We start from the raw sequence: 15,513 nt of genomic DNA, 5'->3' as shown, positions 1-15,513 counted from the left end.
TAAGACGAACAAGGCTTGATACCCAAACCCTGAAAAGACAATGAATGTTTTAGGTCCAATTGTTAGATTTGTTAACAACATTAAGCTGTCATTGGGTTGGAGGCGCCAGAATCTGGAAAGCTACAGGCTAACGTTGGACGGGTTACATCATCATTCCTCATGACTGAGCCCCGTCATCATCCTAGGCGCTGCTGGCGCCTCTCGTCCCTTATTCACTGCGGAGGGTTTCGTCCAAGTTTGCACCAGTGGAGAGGAGCCGTCACGATTGGGCTGGCGCTTTGGCGCAAGGAATGCAAAATGTCACGTACAGAGAGACCATGCTTATCGAGCACTACCTTGTACCATTATTCGAGAAATTAACCGCAAGATAACATTGAAAGTTGGGAACCACCCAATCTCCAGTCTCAGGAAGACTTCATACTTTCGCAACTCAACGCCTCATTAATTGAATGCCACCAACACCGAATGAAGCCACCACCTGCCCAAACCAGCCCAAGCACGCTGTACCCCAGATTCTGCCCAGCCAGCCACGCGGGAGCGCTAGCCTCTCCCTACCTAATTAGTGCTCGTAGCACCAGCTCAGGTAAGCTCAATGGCAAAGGCCGCTGGAGCGTCACTGACCCGGAACTTGGACACAGTGACAATCCCGCCCAGACGAGACAAGGACGAGCTTGTCTCGAGTTCCAGTTGACGTAACGACCATGTCTCGCCTGCAGAAAATGCCCCCTCGTCTCTTTTCTCCTCCCTGCACCTCCTCGTCCAATGACCGATTACTCCTCTGCAGTCATCCTCCACAAACCTGCATATCCTAAGGCGATGCCCGCGGCACTGATGCCAGACGACGGCCGTCAGGCCTCAACCGCCTCCTCCTCCTCAGCCAGGCCGGCCCACGCCGCCACCTCCGGCATCAGCTTCGGCCACAGCACCACAACAAACTCCTCTTCTTCCAGCACCGCTGGCAACGCTCCTCCAGGCCACTTTCTCCGCCGTGCCAGAACCGTCGACGAACCCTCGATGCGGTCAGCATCCATGTCGCGGCACATGTCGTCCGATTCGTCCTCCGCGGAGGCGCCTCCACGCCGGAGCTCCAACTTTTCGGAATACAGCCTGAGCGAGGCACGCGATATCCTGAATCCCCGGCCGTATCCTCAGGGCGAGCAGGTCTCGAGCCATGAGGCTTCGCCGCTGGCTTCCCTGTCGCTGGCTTTTGCTCTTTTGCCCGCTATTGCGGGGATCCTCTTTCAGAATGGCACGTCTGTTGTTACCGACATTATGCTCTTGGGCCTTGCGGCCATATTCCTCCATTGGTCGGTGACGCAGCCTTGGTATGTACTGGCACAATTACCTCATATTATACCATAGTTGGTAGGATGATGGACAATAAAAACTCACAGTTCATAGGCAATGGTATCATGCGGCACAAGAGGTCCGTGTCCTCGAAGAGCACTCGATGAGTACATCGTCGCTCGAGACAGACAGCGGCTTGGACTCTGCGACCAAATCTCCCAATGGCAATGCACCGCTCGATGATGTCCCCGAAGAACAAGAAGCAAGTGGACAAGATGATTCGAGCTCAGAGAAGAAAGAGGCCCGAATGGAACAGATGACAGCACAGCAACAAGCTGCACTCAGGGAGCTCTATCGCCACGAAAACCTCGCTCTCTTGTCGTGCTTTCTAATGCCGATGCTCAGTGCATATCTCCTGCATTATATCAGAGGGCAACTTACACGGCCGTCTGAGGGACTCGTTTCCAACTTCAACCTCACCATTTTCATCATGGTTGCCGAGCTGCGTGTGCTATCGCACATCATCACACTGGTTCAGTCTCGGACTCTGCATCTGCAGAGAATTGTGCAAGATAGCCCGCTTGGTCGACAACAAGCTGGCACTGAAACACTCCTACAGGAGATGCTCAAGAGACTGGACAGGCTAGAGGGTCTGTCAACGTCTCAGAGCAACACCTTGGCCGGGCATGGGGAGTCGTTGAGCTCAACCACCGCGACAGTCAGCCGAGACGTCAGAAACACGATCCAGCCAGAGCTCGACGCTCTGAATCGTGCCGTCAGGCGGTATGAGAAGAAGGCGACACTCCTGCAGCTGCAGACTGAGTCGAGGTTTACTCAAATGCACGCAAGGCTGGACGACGCCATTTCGTTAGCAGCCGCAGCAGCGAAAACCTCGAATGGGCGACAGAGTCTACTCCCCTGGATTTGGAACATGATTGTGGCGGCAGTGACGTTCCCTTTCAAGGCTGTCCTGGAGATACTCGCGCTGCCGCTGAAGCCCATCGTTGCCTTTGCAAACAGGAACAAACATACGTCCTCTACCCTTCGGCCACCTCGTAGCCGGTCCGGAAAGCTTCCAGCATCGGTCAAGTATAACGGCGATCGGGTGCCGACGAGGATCATCAAGAGGTGAAGCTATTTTTGTGTCACGGTGGGAATTTGTGTTTTGCGTCCGCCGGTCTTTGCTTCCAGCATGCACTCTTCTCTGTGTCTCGGCAAGCAATGGCATGATGGACTACCCAAAAGCTATCATTTGAATCACGACGGAACGAAATTGTCAAGCATGTATATTCACGGGCGATATTCGGTTAGCATTATTTGAACATCATCACTCGTTGCAATAGAGTTTGATCCTGGGACGTTGACCCTGCATGTCGGTGATGAGCAAAGCGGCGTTTGTCGGGATTCTGGTTAGAGCTGGAATAAGCTTCATCACCTGCATACCTAGTAGTCGGGTGTTTGATACAAACTCTGTTCCTGGATGGTGCGTCTGCGGGCGTAAATCTGCTTCGCATTTCCTATCCAAGCATCTCAATGAACTTCAGATACAATAATAGGCAACATCTCGAAGAGAGCTATTCTTAGGCCCCGTCGCCTGTGGCAGACGGCAGTTTTCGGACTACCCAACGGTTGCATTGGCAACAAACTGGGCACCGGCTCCTCAAAGCGCTTCGAGAGTCAAATGGATTGCCCAAGAAACCCAACATACGTAGACCATGGGGGCCGACAAAACAATGTTGTTATCGATTTGTCTAAACCAGGGTGTCGGACTTGACCTCGGAAGGGGACAGGCTGCGAAAACGCAGTACTACCACATGGTGATGGCTTCATATGTCATGTGAGGCATCTGACCGTCTTGTTATTCCAGGGACGGAAACATGCTTTCTGATTTCAGTTCCTTTCGTGCCACGAGATAATCGGTGTAGTTGATGTGTTGTTATGCCAAGCGGCCAAGTGAACCGGGCAGTGTGACGATAACCTTCGTTGGAGTTGGGAGCCTGAGCTTTCCATATATGGTGCCGTGCATATATGAATAGGCCCCGTCACTCGGCGTGAACGCGTCATGGCAATTTTCATCCCCTCTTCCTTCGCACACCAATGCAAGGGAGACAGCTGCCTTTTCCCGAGCAGTAACACAACAAGGTAGGCGGAGGGCCTACATCTGATGGACTTACCAACAAGAGATCGTCTTACGAGGCTTGAACCCTCAACGGAGGGCAATGCCTCGGCGCCGGAGCTGAGCTTTCTGTGCCATGTTCACACAGCCTCGTGAGGCCAGAGCACGGCATTTGTGATGTGAAGAAAATACGCAGTGTTAGCCAGTTTCTCGCGTCTTCCACTGTTGCAGGTAAAGTTGGTTATCTGAAAACGGTGTGTGTATCGTTGTGCTGCTTGCAGGTGGAAACTAATACAGGGTGGCACGAATCCCATTCAAAGTGGCCTGCGCATGGGAGGGTTTCACCATTAACGGAGATGTGCACCCAAATCATCGTTGGGGAATCGGCCAAAGTCAAAAGCCAAAAGGCCGATGTGCTGCTGCAAGATCGCGAGGAGAAAACAGGTTTCACGGGAGGTACGGGCCTGAACGTGGGAAGAAGACCGGGGGAGATTATCTATGTTGTTGTGCGCCATGACGAGCCAGTCATGTGTCGATATAGAGTCACGCCGTTCAGGTGGATCTCTTAATTTTACAGCACAATGTGGCGTGGCGCATAGGAGGGCATGGATGCTGGTCCAGCCAGCCATTGCGGCAACAAGAGAAACTTCAACTCGTACCAGGATGCAAAGCGGTGGCAGAGAATATCGTCGCTCTCCACGTTCTGCCGGAAGAGTGATGAAGAAAGCTGCGTATCGCCGATAGGCTTGCCAACGTTGAGCAGCATACCCCGTATTTGTATGACCAGAGTGCCCCCACTGGAACAACATGCAAGGGAGGGTGATGGTATTAGTATGCGGTTTCCCGAGACAGCGATGCCCTTTGCAAGGCCGTTTGCTTTGTTATAAGCGCCGTTGCCCAACGAAGACAGTGGCGGAGAGACAAAAATGACCAGGCAGGCGGCGGTGAGCCTGTGTTTGTGATGTACCGGCATAAGAAAGGCTCCTCGGTTCGTTCTTGGGGTTCTGCAGTCCGTACGAAGTGCCATTGGGGATTGGACGATTTGGATGTCACCACACTCGACAAGGCAGCGTCTTGAATAGACAATTCGTCAACGCTTGAACCTTGCATGCCGTGTTTCGCGGCTGGCCATTCGCAAGGCCATTGGTGGTCAGCAGCCTCTCGCCCCCCCGACTGCAATTCCAGGATATTCAACGCGAGAGGCGTTCTTTGGTTCGCGCAGCACCCCGTATTAGCAGTATGATGATGAGTGGAAGCTTGTGGCGTTCTATGCGTAGGGATGCACTGCAAGGGAGGAATTCAGCTTCTCTTTGCTTTTTCCTCTCTTGGGGTGCATTGCACAATGCAAAGGATCCAGGAGACGAGCCAATGGTTACTCACTCGCCATATGCAAGGGATTGCCTTCAAAGATAACACCTTACGGATAGTTTTCCCACTGGTTTTCCTGGATATGAGCTTGAGAGCAGTTTTGTGTGAAAAGTGCCTGAGGTGGCGAACAACAGACATCTGGGCTAGATGGATAAGTGATCAATCGGAACGGATATCTCGGGTATCCGGATCATTTTTTCGGGCAGTGCTCAGTCATTGTATCCAGAAATATATCGCAATTCTCCGATGGTGTAGGGCAGGAAGCGACCTCGAAGTGTTTAGGTACCTTAGTAGTGGCCATCCAAGCCATCCTTGCCGTGACACAACGGCTAGAGAGTACATACTCGTGCCTCGTCCGACTCGACCTCCGTGGCGCCTTCCTGGTGCATCTGCGTTGAAGGTACGGAGTAGCACTAGTGCCTGAAGGAGGACGCTCATGTTGATCAGATACTAAAATGCTTTGGATGACGAAATCATGTTGTTGTTGCTATGGACAGCACCTGCAATCTCCAGCAGCTGCGGCTGATCTATACCGTGTAGAGGAAAGATAGCAGTCGGTACTCGTACATACATGTTGCGGCGGCATGATGTCCGAGTAGTATGTAGGCATTTGAGCGAGGGATGATGGGATCCGAATGAGCAGAGATCGAACGGACGCGTAAGCACTGTGGACGATATTTACCCAGGGTATCCGATACCAAGACGCTCTGCATGCAGCAGGTATTTATCACAGCATGGCGTGAAGCCCGGCTGATTCCCTTCCACCAGCATCTCTCTCTCGCAGCCCCAATTGGATGTCGCGCCAGCTTTAGGTTCTTTCCTGGCTGGCTGAAAGCGGATGGCACCGCGCCCGGCTTGTTCCTGCTAGCCTTGGCGCCGGCCCAGCACTTGGTGCAAGGGGCAGCAGCTGAGCGACCCCGCTCGGCCCAGAGCTCTTTCCTGCCCCTGGCTCAGCGGAGTCCTAGCACAGGTACCGCTGGGGACACTAGTACCACTAGCGCTCCAGCGCCTGCGGTAGAGCGTGCGGTAGCATGGACCACGGACGGTACTTGTGGGTACCTGATGCAATGAGATCGGGGAGGTTCCTGCATGCATCGCATCTCTGCCGAAGCCGCATCTGGCCCCTGCGCGCCCGCTCGCTCTTGCTCTCTCCGACTTGCAGGCTGCCAGTGCTTCGGGCTTCGTCCAGTGCCCGTCATCTCTTGGTTCTCATGAAACTGATTGCTTATTTGCCCAAAAAATAACACCAACAGACGGCATCAGGCGTCATCGATGCTAATGCGTTCTAACGCGGTGATGTGAGGGCTACGGACTCCCACATCGATGCCCATTTACGTGCGTCTGCACCACCGCATCACACGTTTCGTGGTACCGCCCAGAGCTGCTGGTCTCCGCCACTGTCCACGTCGTCGTCTCTTCTCTCTTCCTCGACTACAAGCCCTGCATCCACAGCTGCAACTGGGAAATTGGCCCAACAGCCACGCGCCATGGCAGATGCCCGCTAACCAGCTAGAACATGCTCATCCTGCGACTAGCAGCTCTCGATCCTCATGAGCTGGACCCGCCCTGGCAGCATGTCCCGCGATTCCGGGTTTGACTTTGGCACCGTCAGTTGAGAGAGTCAGAGGGAGGGCCGTCAATGGACGATGACCCCCCGTGCGATGTGCGAGTAACTTTGCATGTGCCACGCTTCCAGGGATTACTTGCCAATCCGCAAGCACTAGGCATGTGGCCAAATGCCGTGCTGATGGAGCTCATGCTGTCCGCATGCAGCTATTACCAAACCAAGCCATTGGGCCGGAGGGGACGAAGAAAAAGGTGACGCTGGTTGCTTCTTGGCCGCCAGCAGCCCCATATCCGTTCCCTCCTCTCGGTTGGTGACCATTGAAGTTTCCGTGTCTCACTGGAGATCGTCCCAGGTCTTGTTTATTTGACCGTCTTTCCCATTGTGTACTTGTATGGCCAGTCTCCTGATGCACATGAGACATCGTTATTCAGTCTCTTCCTGCTCATCTACCAGTCCCATACCGCCGGCTACAGTACGTGTCTCAGCTCGCGCCAACGAAACCCGGCTGTAGGCTGGGAAGCGTCTCATTTCTGACTGAGGGTCTCTTTTCTTGCATTTGTCCGGCCTGTCGTTAATTTCTTTCGTGACTTTGCTCTTCCCTCTCCAGTCTCAACACCCCGCCAAGCAATCCATCCCTTCTTCATTCCCGACTGTTACTGTTGGGGGCTCTCGGATGATGCTTGGTGAGCCAGCAGACATAACTGAGAGCATTGTCTGATATTGATTGCTTTCAAACCCACCGCTGGCGGTTACCTTCTGCGGGAAATTTCAGCAAGAATGGCGCGGATTGTGGGATGGCAGGCGCTCTTATGCCTCTTCTTGATGCTGCAATTGGCCGCAACTCAGGACTTTCGAATGCTGAGACGCGTCGACAATTCCATAACAACCCCCACAAGATCTGTATCCAGTCCGGAACCAAGCTCGAAGCACTCGGTTACTGGGAAAACGGATGAGCCCAAGAAAGCGGATGGCTCGAGAGGGCCAGTCACAACAAAGGCTCCCGACGTTACTTCTTCCACATCAGCAATCCAAACCACCCCTACTGTGACCGCCTCAAGCAGTTCTGAGAACTCGCCCTTCTTCAACTGTGAGAAGATACCATACCGTTAAACTTATCCATGCTGGCTTTGCTGACATGAAATAACCAGCCACGATCCCAGCGGGCCATCTACCAATTCAACCTGTCATAACTCCAGGATGGGGTGTTGCCGGAGTCATCCTGATACTCACTGGTCTCGTATACACCCTTGTAGGCATCAAAAATCGCTGGATCAATTGCTTCTTTTCAACCGCCTTCCTCACCGCGCTCGGTATCTCAGTCCTCATTGTCTACATCATGACCATACCCGTCAGCACAGCTATTCAGGGAGCATATGTTGTGGCAGTCACCTTGTCTGGTTGTGCGCTGGGCGCAGCGTCGCTGATCTTCAAAGAGTTGACCGAGGGGCTGGGATGTGCCTTCGGCGGCTTTTGTCTCAGCATGTGGTTCCTTTGTTTGGCACCGGGAGGCCTGCTCCATGATACGCTTGGTCGAGCCATCTTCATCTCCTGCTTCTCTGTCGGCGCTTTTGGCTTTTACTTCAGCCGATACACCCGCGACTGGGCCATGATCATCTTAATGTCTTTCGGAGGCGCGACAGTAATGGTCCTCGGCATTGACTGCTATAGCAGGGCCGGGCTTAAGGAGTTCTGGGCCTATATATGGAACCTCAACGATGACCTGTTCCCCCTGGGTGCAGACACTTATCCCATCACAAGAGGTATTAGAGTCGAAACGGCGGCTATCGTGATAATTTGCCTGATTGGTGTCGTTTCTCAGGTGAAGCTTTGGAAAGTTGTTCGAGAAAAACGCGAAAGGAAGGCCGCGAGTCTGGCGGAGGGACAGAGACACCTGGAAGAGGAAGAGGAGATCGTTGGCCGCAATATCGAGGCTCAAGCAGCACGGGAACGAATCGAGTGGGAAAAAGTATACGCAGGCAGAGTCCTGATCAAAAGCAACGGCAGTACCGAGTCACACTACTCCAACGGCACCGATGGCGGCAGCAACAACAAAAACCGTCGAGACAGAAACTCCGAATCCGTCCATACAGGCTCCAAGGATGACTGCATCGAGATGACCGACCTTTCGGACTCCAACGTAGCGCAGTCTCGAGCCTCCGAGCTCATACACTTCGAGATGGCCAAGGGTGGAAAAGTCACGGTGCGAGTGGCCGCGGATGAAGTGATCGAGGCCCCAAGCGACAGCGAACATGGCGCGACCAACGAGGAGATCCCAGGACCGGACACAACAAGACAAAATGACGACGGATCGACTTCACAGAATGATGAGGCAGGTAGAAGGGGAAACTTTCAAGCGGATTCAGAGGCTCGCCGCAGCTCTCGTCGAAACCATGTCACGGCAGTCCCCGAAGTTGTGCCTCTGCCTTTCAAGGTGCCAACAGACGACGACCTGAAGTCAATCGGTGACCGATCGTCTGTTGCAACTTTTGCCGACGATGAACCTATTGCGCCTGAGGATCTCCCGCGAGATTCGCTTGTCAGAAGGGTCTCACAAAGCTCAATCACGCTTCTCAGAAGTTTGTCTCAGCGGAAGGCGAAAAATGTGTCCCCTGAGACTCAGCCGAAGGGCGGCGAAAGTTCCGAGGAATTAGTTGATCCGAAGTTTACTGCACAGGATGACGCCCGATCGTCTGTAGCTGCTACCGTCGACTACGAGAGCTCAACTGATGATCTGCAAAGCTCCATACTTGGCAGTGACGGTCGAAAGAGCATTGAGATCACTGCAGAGCTAGGAGAAGCTGAAGGAGCCCCGGAATCAAAGCAGATGGATGACGCAGTTACTGAGACAAATGATGGCAAGATACACGACGACACACCCCAAGAACAGCCCCAACAAGATATAGTGGCTGAACCAACGACAGGAACGAATGAAAAGGGACCTATGCCATGCGGGATGAACGATGGTCAGGACGCAAAAGGAGCAACGCCAGAGGCCGAGGCTGAAATTGCAGCCGAGGACGAAAAAGCTTCTGTGGCTCGTGACCCGGAGTCCACAGCTGCTGCAAGCAATGCAGTAGAAACAAGACGTTTGGAGCCTACCGACAAAGCCACATCTCTTTCCTCAGCGACCTCGAACCTTGCCAGTTTGACCAAGGATCGATTGCCTGAATCCCTATCCAGAGTTGCCCTCTCATTTAGGACGAACGAGTGGACCAAGCATCTCAGCAATGCGGAAACTCCCGAGCCCGAAGCCATCTTGATCGAACCGTATGCTACTGAGAATGATGTCGAGGAAGCTCCTCGATATGTCGACATCGAGGACCTCCAAAAGACTGCCACCGGCGATGTTATACCCCCCTCGCCTGCGCAGCGATCAAAAGCACAGTTGATACAGGGCCCTGCTCTTCAGCCAGATTCCAAAGGCCGTAAGATACGACACGGTCTGTCCAACGTCCTTGTCTCAGCTGCAGAACCCTTAGATGCCCTTAGCCCTGGCGCGAGCCCGGGGTCGTCTCCAACAGAAGTGACTATGCAGCCAGGCTCAGCAACCATGCGACGCACTTCCTCAGGATTTGCACCGATCGTCGAAGAGCAAAACGGATTACGGGGCGCCAGCGTACCATATCCTGCGGAAGCCATGCAGCAAGACAACTTCCAATTGAACTCGACGCCTTTCAAACCGATGGTGCCCCGTGTTGTTTCTTTTTCTAATCCAAATACTCTCCTTGGTCAAAGAGAATCTGTCCTGCGGAGCAGGTCACAGGGTAATCTTGTTTCTCACCTTGCTGAGATGCCCGTTGATACACGCGGATCCGTCGGTGATGCAGACTCTGTCTACAACTATCCGGCCTACAACCGAGCAATCAGTCCCGACCCTGACGACCTCCCCCTTAATCGACGGCGAGAAATGCTACGCCAGAGCAGCAGCATGACGATCTTACCGCCTTCAAACTTACCGCCTTCAAACTTCCGGCTGAATCGCTCAAGTAGTGGTATCGAGGTCGCCGGCAATACGCAATTCAACTCACATCAGCCGAAGAGAGACTCCTCAGTCTCTCTGGTAGCCCGGGAGACAAGGCTGGCCCATTTTAGACAGTCATTAGCCCATGATCTTCAATCAACGACCCCAGGTGTGCCCCCCAACATGGGACGCGAGACGCCGTTCGCATCGACGACTACGCTTCTTGATGATATGAACACACAGCGCACCGTGTTGATAGAAAAGAGGGAAGCTGAGCGGCAGAAGAGAGAGATGCAGAAGCGAGAAAAGGAATGGCATGACCGCATGTTTGACAGCCGCATGCGAAGCGGCGACCTATTGGAAGCCCATCGTGAGGTCATACGAAAGATGCAGAGCTCTGCGAGAGATGCGTGATTCATCGGGGGACTCGGTCATGACAGGTATACGTGGCAGCTTATCAGCGGGCCTACGCCTCGGTTTTGTTATTCTTCTTCCTTTGATTGAGCGTGGTTAGTAAAAAGGGGTAATGTTGACGATACCAATTCTATGTTTCTTTGGTTCTAGATTTGAGAGGTACTTGATTAGCTAGTGATGTCGTTTCTGGATAACAGCTAGACTCGGACTGTTGAGAGAGACTACACGTGGCATCGTACTTGATAGGTGCTATGGAATACAGAGAGGAAACCACTGTTCAGTAGATGACCAAGAGTCAAAATATATTGCTGAAAAAGAGTTCAAATAAATACTATCTTTTCTACTGGTAACTATATTTCTGTATGCTGACCTCTAATATCATGGCATGCAGTTAATCACGGAAATGAAATGGAAGACGACACGCCTCATGCCGTCTTGCGACCCTATAAAGTTGATATCGAATGAAAAAAAGCCGGCTAAGTAGGGAGTTTGTCGAAAACTTATATCATAAAAGTGAAATAGACATCGCGGAAAAAGCTTGCTCAACAAGAATGTCCTCCCTTGAAAGAGAAGTGAACCGACTTCTCATCCCACTCATAGATGGTAGGGCAACGAGGACAGCGTAACTAATGCTCCCTTTGTGCAGTAGGCCGATCCGAGGCGGTGTCGAGCAACAGCACCGGAGGAAGAGTGGCAATGGCAGAGTCGTGCTTCTCCATCGTGGTGTTGTCATGGCCATCGGAAGGCATTTGTCTTGACGCCGAAGCCGAAGCTGTCGCTATTGACGAAGAGGGAATGAAGAGCTGAGCTTCTTCATCGGACCAGGAGGAATGACGACGCGTGGGCTGGTGACTGAGCGGTTCCAGGGGCGTGGAGGAGACGGCTTCTTCGGGGAGCTTGAAGAGGGAGAGGCTGAAGGGGAGGGAGAAGTTGAGGCGGGTGCGGAAGAGGAAGGGGTTGCGGTGGGGGAGCTGGATGGGGACGTCTCTGTTGTGGATGGGGAGAGAGGTGGCCGAGGGGGGCTGGTGGAGGGTTGACGTGGCGGATTGTTGGGTGGAGAGGGTGTTTCCCTTGGAGGATCTGTGATTTGGGCCATTAGCACTTTTCCCTAGAATTATATTGAGGTTCTTGGTGGGAAGGAGAGTCGGATTGGAAGTTACCTTGAAGATGTGGTGTAGTTGCTCGAGCCGCCGTTGGAGAGTGAGGCCATTGCTCTCGAGTCCGGATTATACTCCTCATAAAGCCGCGAAAACAGCTTTCCCAACCCGGCGGCCAAGAGAACAACGCGATAGCAGTTCATCGCATCCTTTGTCATTCCAAAGAAGACAAAGACGGGGACGGCGGTGACGATCGGAATGTAGCAGATGTTCATGTACGCCCACGAGATGCTGGTGCTGGGCAAGTAGACGATGGCGTTCCAGGGGATCTGTCCGGGCCCGTCGTGGTTGTGGATAGCGTGGAAGTCAAAGGGCTGAAGTGGGTTGGCGAGGACGATGTTGATGACGGTCAGGGCGAGGACGATGGGGAGGAAGGGGGTGAGGATGGAGATGACCATGAGGTAGAGGCGGCGGCGGGCGCGCTGGTTGCGGGACTGGGCGAGGCGGTTGTTGGAGAGGGCGGATTGGGTTGTTTTTGTGATTTGGCGGAAGCGGATGTAGACGAGGACTGTTGAAGGGGCGTGTGGGTCAGCGGATGAGAACTTGGTGAAGCTGTTGAGGACTGTTTGGACGTGATGGACGTGTGATGTCCATGATTTGATACTTGGGTAGATATAGAATTACTCACTGGCATATCCAGCCGTGGCAAGAGAGACAAGTGCCGGTGGGAGGATTACAAACACCACGTATGGCCAAGTAGGGGCGTTCAACCAGGAACACCCAATCAAGGTGCCAATGTAGTATCGCTGCTGTGTAAGAGGATACGTCCAGGCGGCCTGCAGCAGCGGCAGCGGGAAGACGATGAGGCCCTGGATCAAGTTCCGGCGGCGCTTCTCCCTCCGGGTGAGCGGGTTCGCCCGGAGGCTGCCGACCTGGAGGGCCAGGTTCCGCATGATGGCCAGCAGACAGGTGGAATAGAGGCCGATGGCCAGGTTGTGCACATAGGGGTCGACGTCGCACAGGCCGTAGCCGGGCCACCAGGACTGCAGGTTGTCGTTGCGCCAGAGGAGGGCGTTGACGGCGGTGCGCAGGTTCTGGATCTCGATGTTGAGGATGAAGAGGGCGGCGGCGAGCTCGCCGTTGCGGTAGAGGAGGCGGAGGGGCACGAGGCAGATGATATTGGCGATGATGCTGAGGAGGACGCGGAGGATGAGGTTGGCTGTGAGGGAGGGGGTTGTGTAAGGGGCGGGGATTGGGTCGCCGGCGAAGATGGGGGGCATGTCTCGGGGGATGTGGTGGATGAAGGAGTCCATGGTGGTGGTTGTAAGTCGAGATGATGATGATATCGTGAGATTGAAAGATGGCGTAGTACAAAGGAGAGATGATGATGCTGATGCTCGCGGAAGATGCTGGTGATATATCAAGAGAAGAAAAAAGGAGAAGAGCAAATGGCAACAAGGTAAAGAGGAAGAAAGAGAGAAGCTTTGCCTCGATGAATGAAGCTCGAGTTCAATAACACGTTACGGGTGAAGACGAGAAAAAGAAGCTTCACAAAACTCGCATCTATATAGACAATAAAGTCAATAAGGAGCAAGACCCAGAACTCGAAGCCATCTTATTAACATCCGCCCCTTCAATACATCCAGCCCATCTTTGCAAACCAAAAGTGAAATAAATCCCTGGCAGCTGGCCGGCCAAGATCAGACTATTGTCCGCCAAAGAAAAGCAAACTGCAGCGGCAGCCTGCAAAGGGGGCATCGCGATGACCGGACAAGCGAGGTTCAAGATGCAGCTGCTGCTGCGAAAATCTTGGAAAGCCTGATATTACCTGATGTTCTATTGGTGTCAGCGCAAATGCAGCGGCCAAGGCAATTGAGGGTATCACAGGTCTGCAGAAACACACATTATCACCAAAAATGAAACGAAAAATAATAAGAACATTCAATACAAAGATGAATTCTGGTGATGCTGATAGAGGAGTTGGAGCTGCATGAAGCATCGCGACGGCGATCCACACGCGGCTGGCAGGTTGTTCGTGTGGAAAGTTTGCGTGCAGTTTTCGAGAGGCGTCTATTGAGGGCCGCATTGAGCGTCTATTGACGACCGGATCGGGAAGTGGCCGTGCGCGGCATCCCGCACCTTCAGCGGCTGCGGCTCCGGGATCTTGGGATTCGAATTCCACTTCGTGGTGACAAGGGGGGAGCAGGGCCGGCTGTGGCTTCAAGTGCCGGGACGGATTAGGAGGGGTTTGGGGACATGGTGGGCAGTGAGCCTGGCGCTGTGACAAGGGGGGCATGAGGCGAGGGATGAGGATGAGGCTTGTTTTTGTTGTTCTTTTCTTATTGTGATACCAGCTGTGGATGGGGTTGCTCTTCGATGGAGGAGGATGGCTGATGGAGGACGGAGGAGGTCAGGGCGAGATGAGGCGCGGCAGCGGGCCAGAGGCTCCGGTCTGGGGCTGGAAGATGGTGGTTGTGGTGTTTGGCTGGGGCTGTGATGAGCGGCAAGTGTTTGACTGCTTCTACGATCCATGCATCTTCACCATCTTTTGATGTTGCGTTTGGTGTTGTTGCACACACGAACGTCCGACTTACACTGGGCTTCGGTACTTGCCGAGTACCCGCCCGGCGCTGCTAAAATAGCAGCTGATGCTAGTCGCTTTTTGGTGACCGCGACCAACAGCCCGTCGTGAAGCTGTCTCTGAGCGTTCGCTTCCCTATAGCGATGCATCCCCTTAGAAGCATATTCCCTGCAGTAGCTCCATCTCCCAGTTCGGGGACCGGAAAAAATAACCCGCCATCCAATCATAGCTCAGAGAGCTTGTGCGTGGGGCGCCCGCATGTGCTCTATCGGATTTGACGTCTGACCCCATCAGCACCACCATCTTGAGCAGAAAGCAAGGGAGGGGACAAACGGAAAAATAAACAACACCCAACAAACACACGAACCGCCTTTTTTTCGACGAACAGAATCTTCACGTGAAGCTGCCACCTCAGTCTCTCAAGCTGCACATAACAGCCACATATTCAAACATGTCCTCTTTCCTGCTCAGACGCTCCGTCGCCGCCTCGGCGGGAGCTGCCCGCGCCTTCAGCACCAGCTCGCCTCGCTCCGTCGCCCGCATCACCATCATCGGCAACTTGGCCGACACGCCCGAGGCCCAGACCGCCAGCTCGTCGGACAAGGAGTTCGTCAGATACTCCGTCGCGAGCAACAGCGGGAGCAAGGATAACCGCCAGACGAGCTGGTTCCGCGTCACCAGCTTCGTGGATGGGCCGCGCAAGGATTTCATGCTGAGCTTGCCCAAGGGGTATGTTTTTTTATTATCTCGCTGGCTAAAACGAAGATGGAATTGTCATGTGTGGGAAAAGTTTCTTGAATTTGCTGACGTCGGATTGGGATTATAGCACGCTGGTCTATGTCGAGGGTGATGCGTCCATCAACTCTTACACGGATTCCAACAACCAGGTCCGACATGGCCTCAACATTGTTCAACGTAAGGCGCTCCTCTACTTCCAGGCTTGATCGCCACATTCTGTGCACTAAACAGCTTGCTAACTTGGCGGCAACGCGATACAGGCAGCATCGAGGTCCTGAAGCGCCCTGCGCTCCCTGAGCAGGGCGAGTAAAACAACCAGCGACGCGAAAACCGAGGCTGGCTCGCAGTTGGTGAGGATAGGAGGGTGTTTTTGGCGAACTACGA

At 53.6% G+C, this 15,513-nt stretch overlaps 4 protein-coding genes across 4 annotated transcripts; 3 read left to right on the top strand and 1 right to left on the bottom strand.

Moving 5' to 3' along the window:
• Positions 1-831: 831 nt before the first annotated feature.
• Positions 832-2,419, top strand: BBK36DRAFT_1124039 (hypothetical protein; the record flags this gene model as incomplete). Its single annotated transcript, XM_024891125.1, has 2 exons — positions 832-1,325; positions 1,402-2,419. 2 exons carry the CDS (start codon positions 832-834, stop codon positions 2,417-2,419), a joined length of 1,512 nt encoding a protein of 503 aa, XP_024747665.1.
• Positions 2,420-7,115: 4,696 nt separating this feature from the next.
• BBK36DRAFT_1179135 (hypothetical protein) lies at positions 7,116-10,713 on the top strand (the record flags this gene model as incomplete). The annotated part of the gene is made up of 4 exons (XM_024896163.1): positions 7,116-7,425; positions 7,487-8,671; positions 8,702-9,240; positions 9,355-10,713. The coding sequence occupies 4 exons, from the start codon at positions 7,116-7,118 to the stop codon at positions 10,711-10,713; spliced, it is 3,393 nt and encodes a 1,130-aa protein (XP_024747664.1).
• Positions 10,714-11,869: 1,156 nt separating this feature from the next.
• On the bottom strand, positions 11,870-13,123 carry BBK36DRAFT_1207301 (mating type pheromone G-protein coupled receptor; the record flags this gene model as incomplete). The annotated part of the gene is made up of 2 exons (XM_024897392.1): positions 11,870-12,378; positions 12,499-13,123. 2 exons carry the CDS (start codon positions 13,121-13,123, stop codon positions 11,870-11,872), a joined length of 1,134 nt encoding a protein of 377 aa, XP_024747663.1.
• A 1,719-nt stretch (positions 13,124-14,842) lies between these two features.
• On the top strand, positions 14,843-15,439 carry BBK36DRAFT_1123771 (nucleic acid-binding protein; the record flags this gene model as incomplete). Its single annotated transcript, XM_024891103.1, has 3 exons — positions 14,843-15,120; positions 15,218-15,306; positions 15,390-15,439. 3 exons carry the CDS (start codon positions 14,843-14,845, stop codon positions 15,437-15,439), a joined length of 417 nt encoding a protein of 138 aa, XP_024747662.1.
• Between the last annotated feature and the right edge of the window lie 74 nt (positions 15,440-15,513).

This window comes from Trichoderma citrinoviride (assembly GCF_003025115.1).
Source record: "Trichoderma citrinoviride strain TUCIM 6016 unplaced genomic scaffold BBK36scaffold_11, whole genome shotgun sequence".
In the NCBI taxonomy this organism is placed as follows: domain Eukaryota; kingdom Fungi; phylum Ascomycota; class Sordariomycetes; order Hypocreales; family Hypocreaceae; genus Trichoderma; species Trichoderma citrinoviride.
This window is presented reverse-complemented; position numbering and strand designations above follow the sequence as displayed.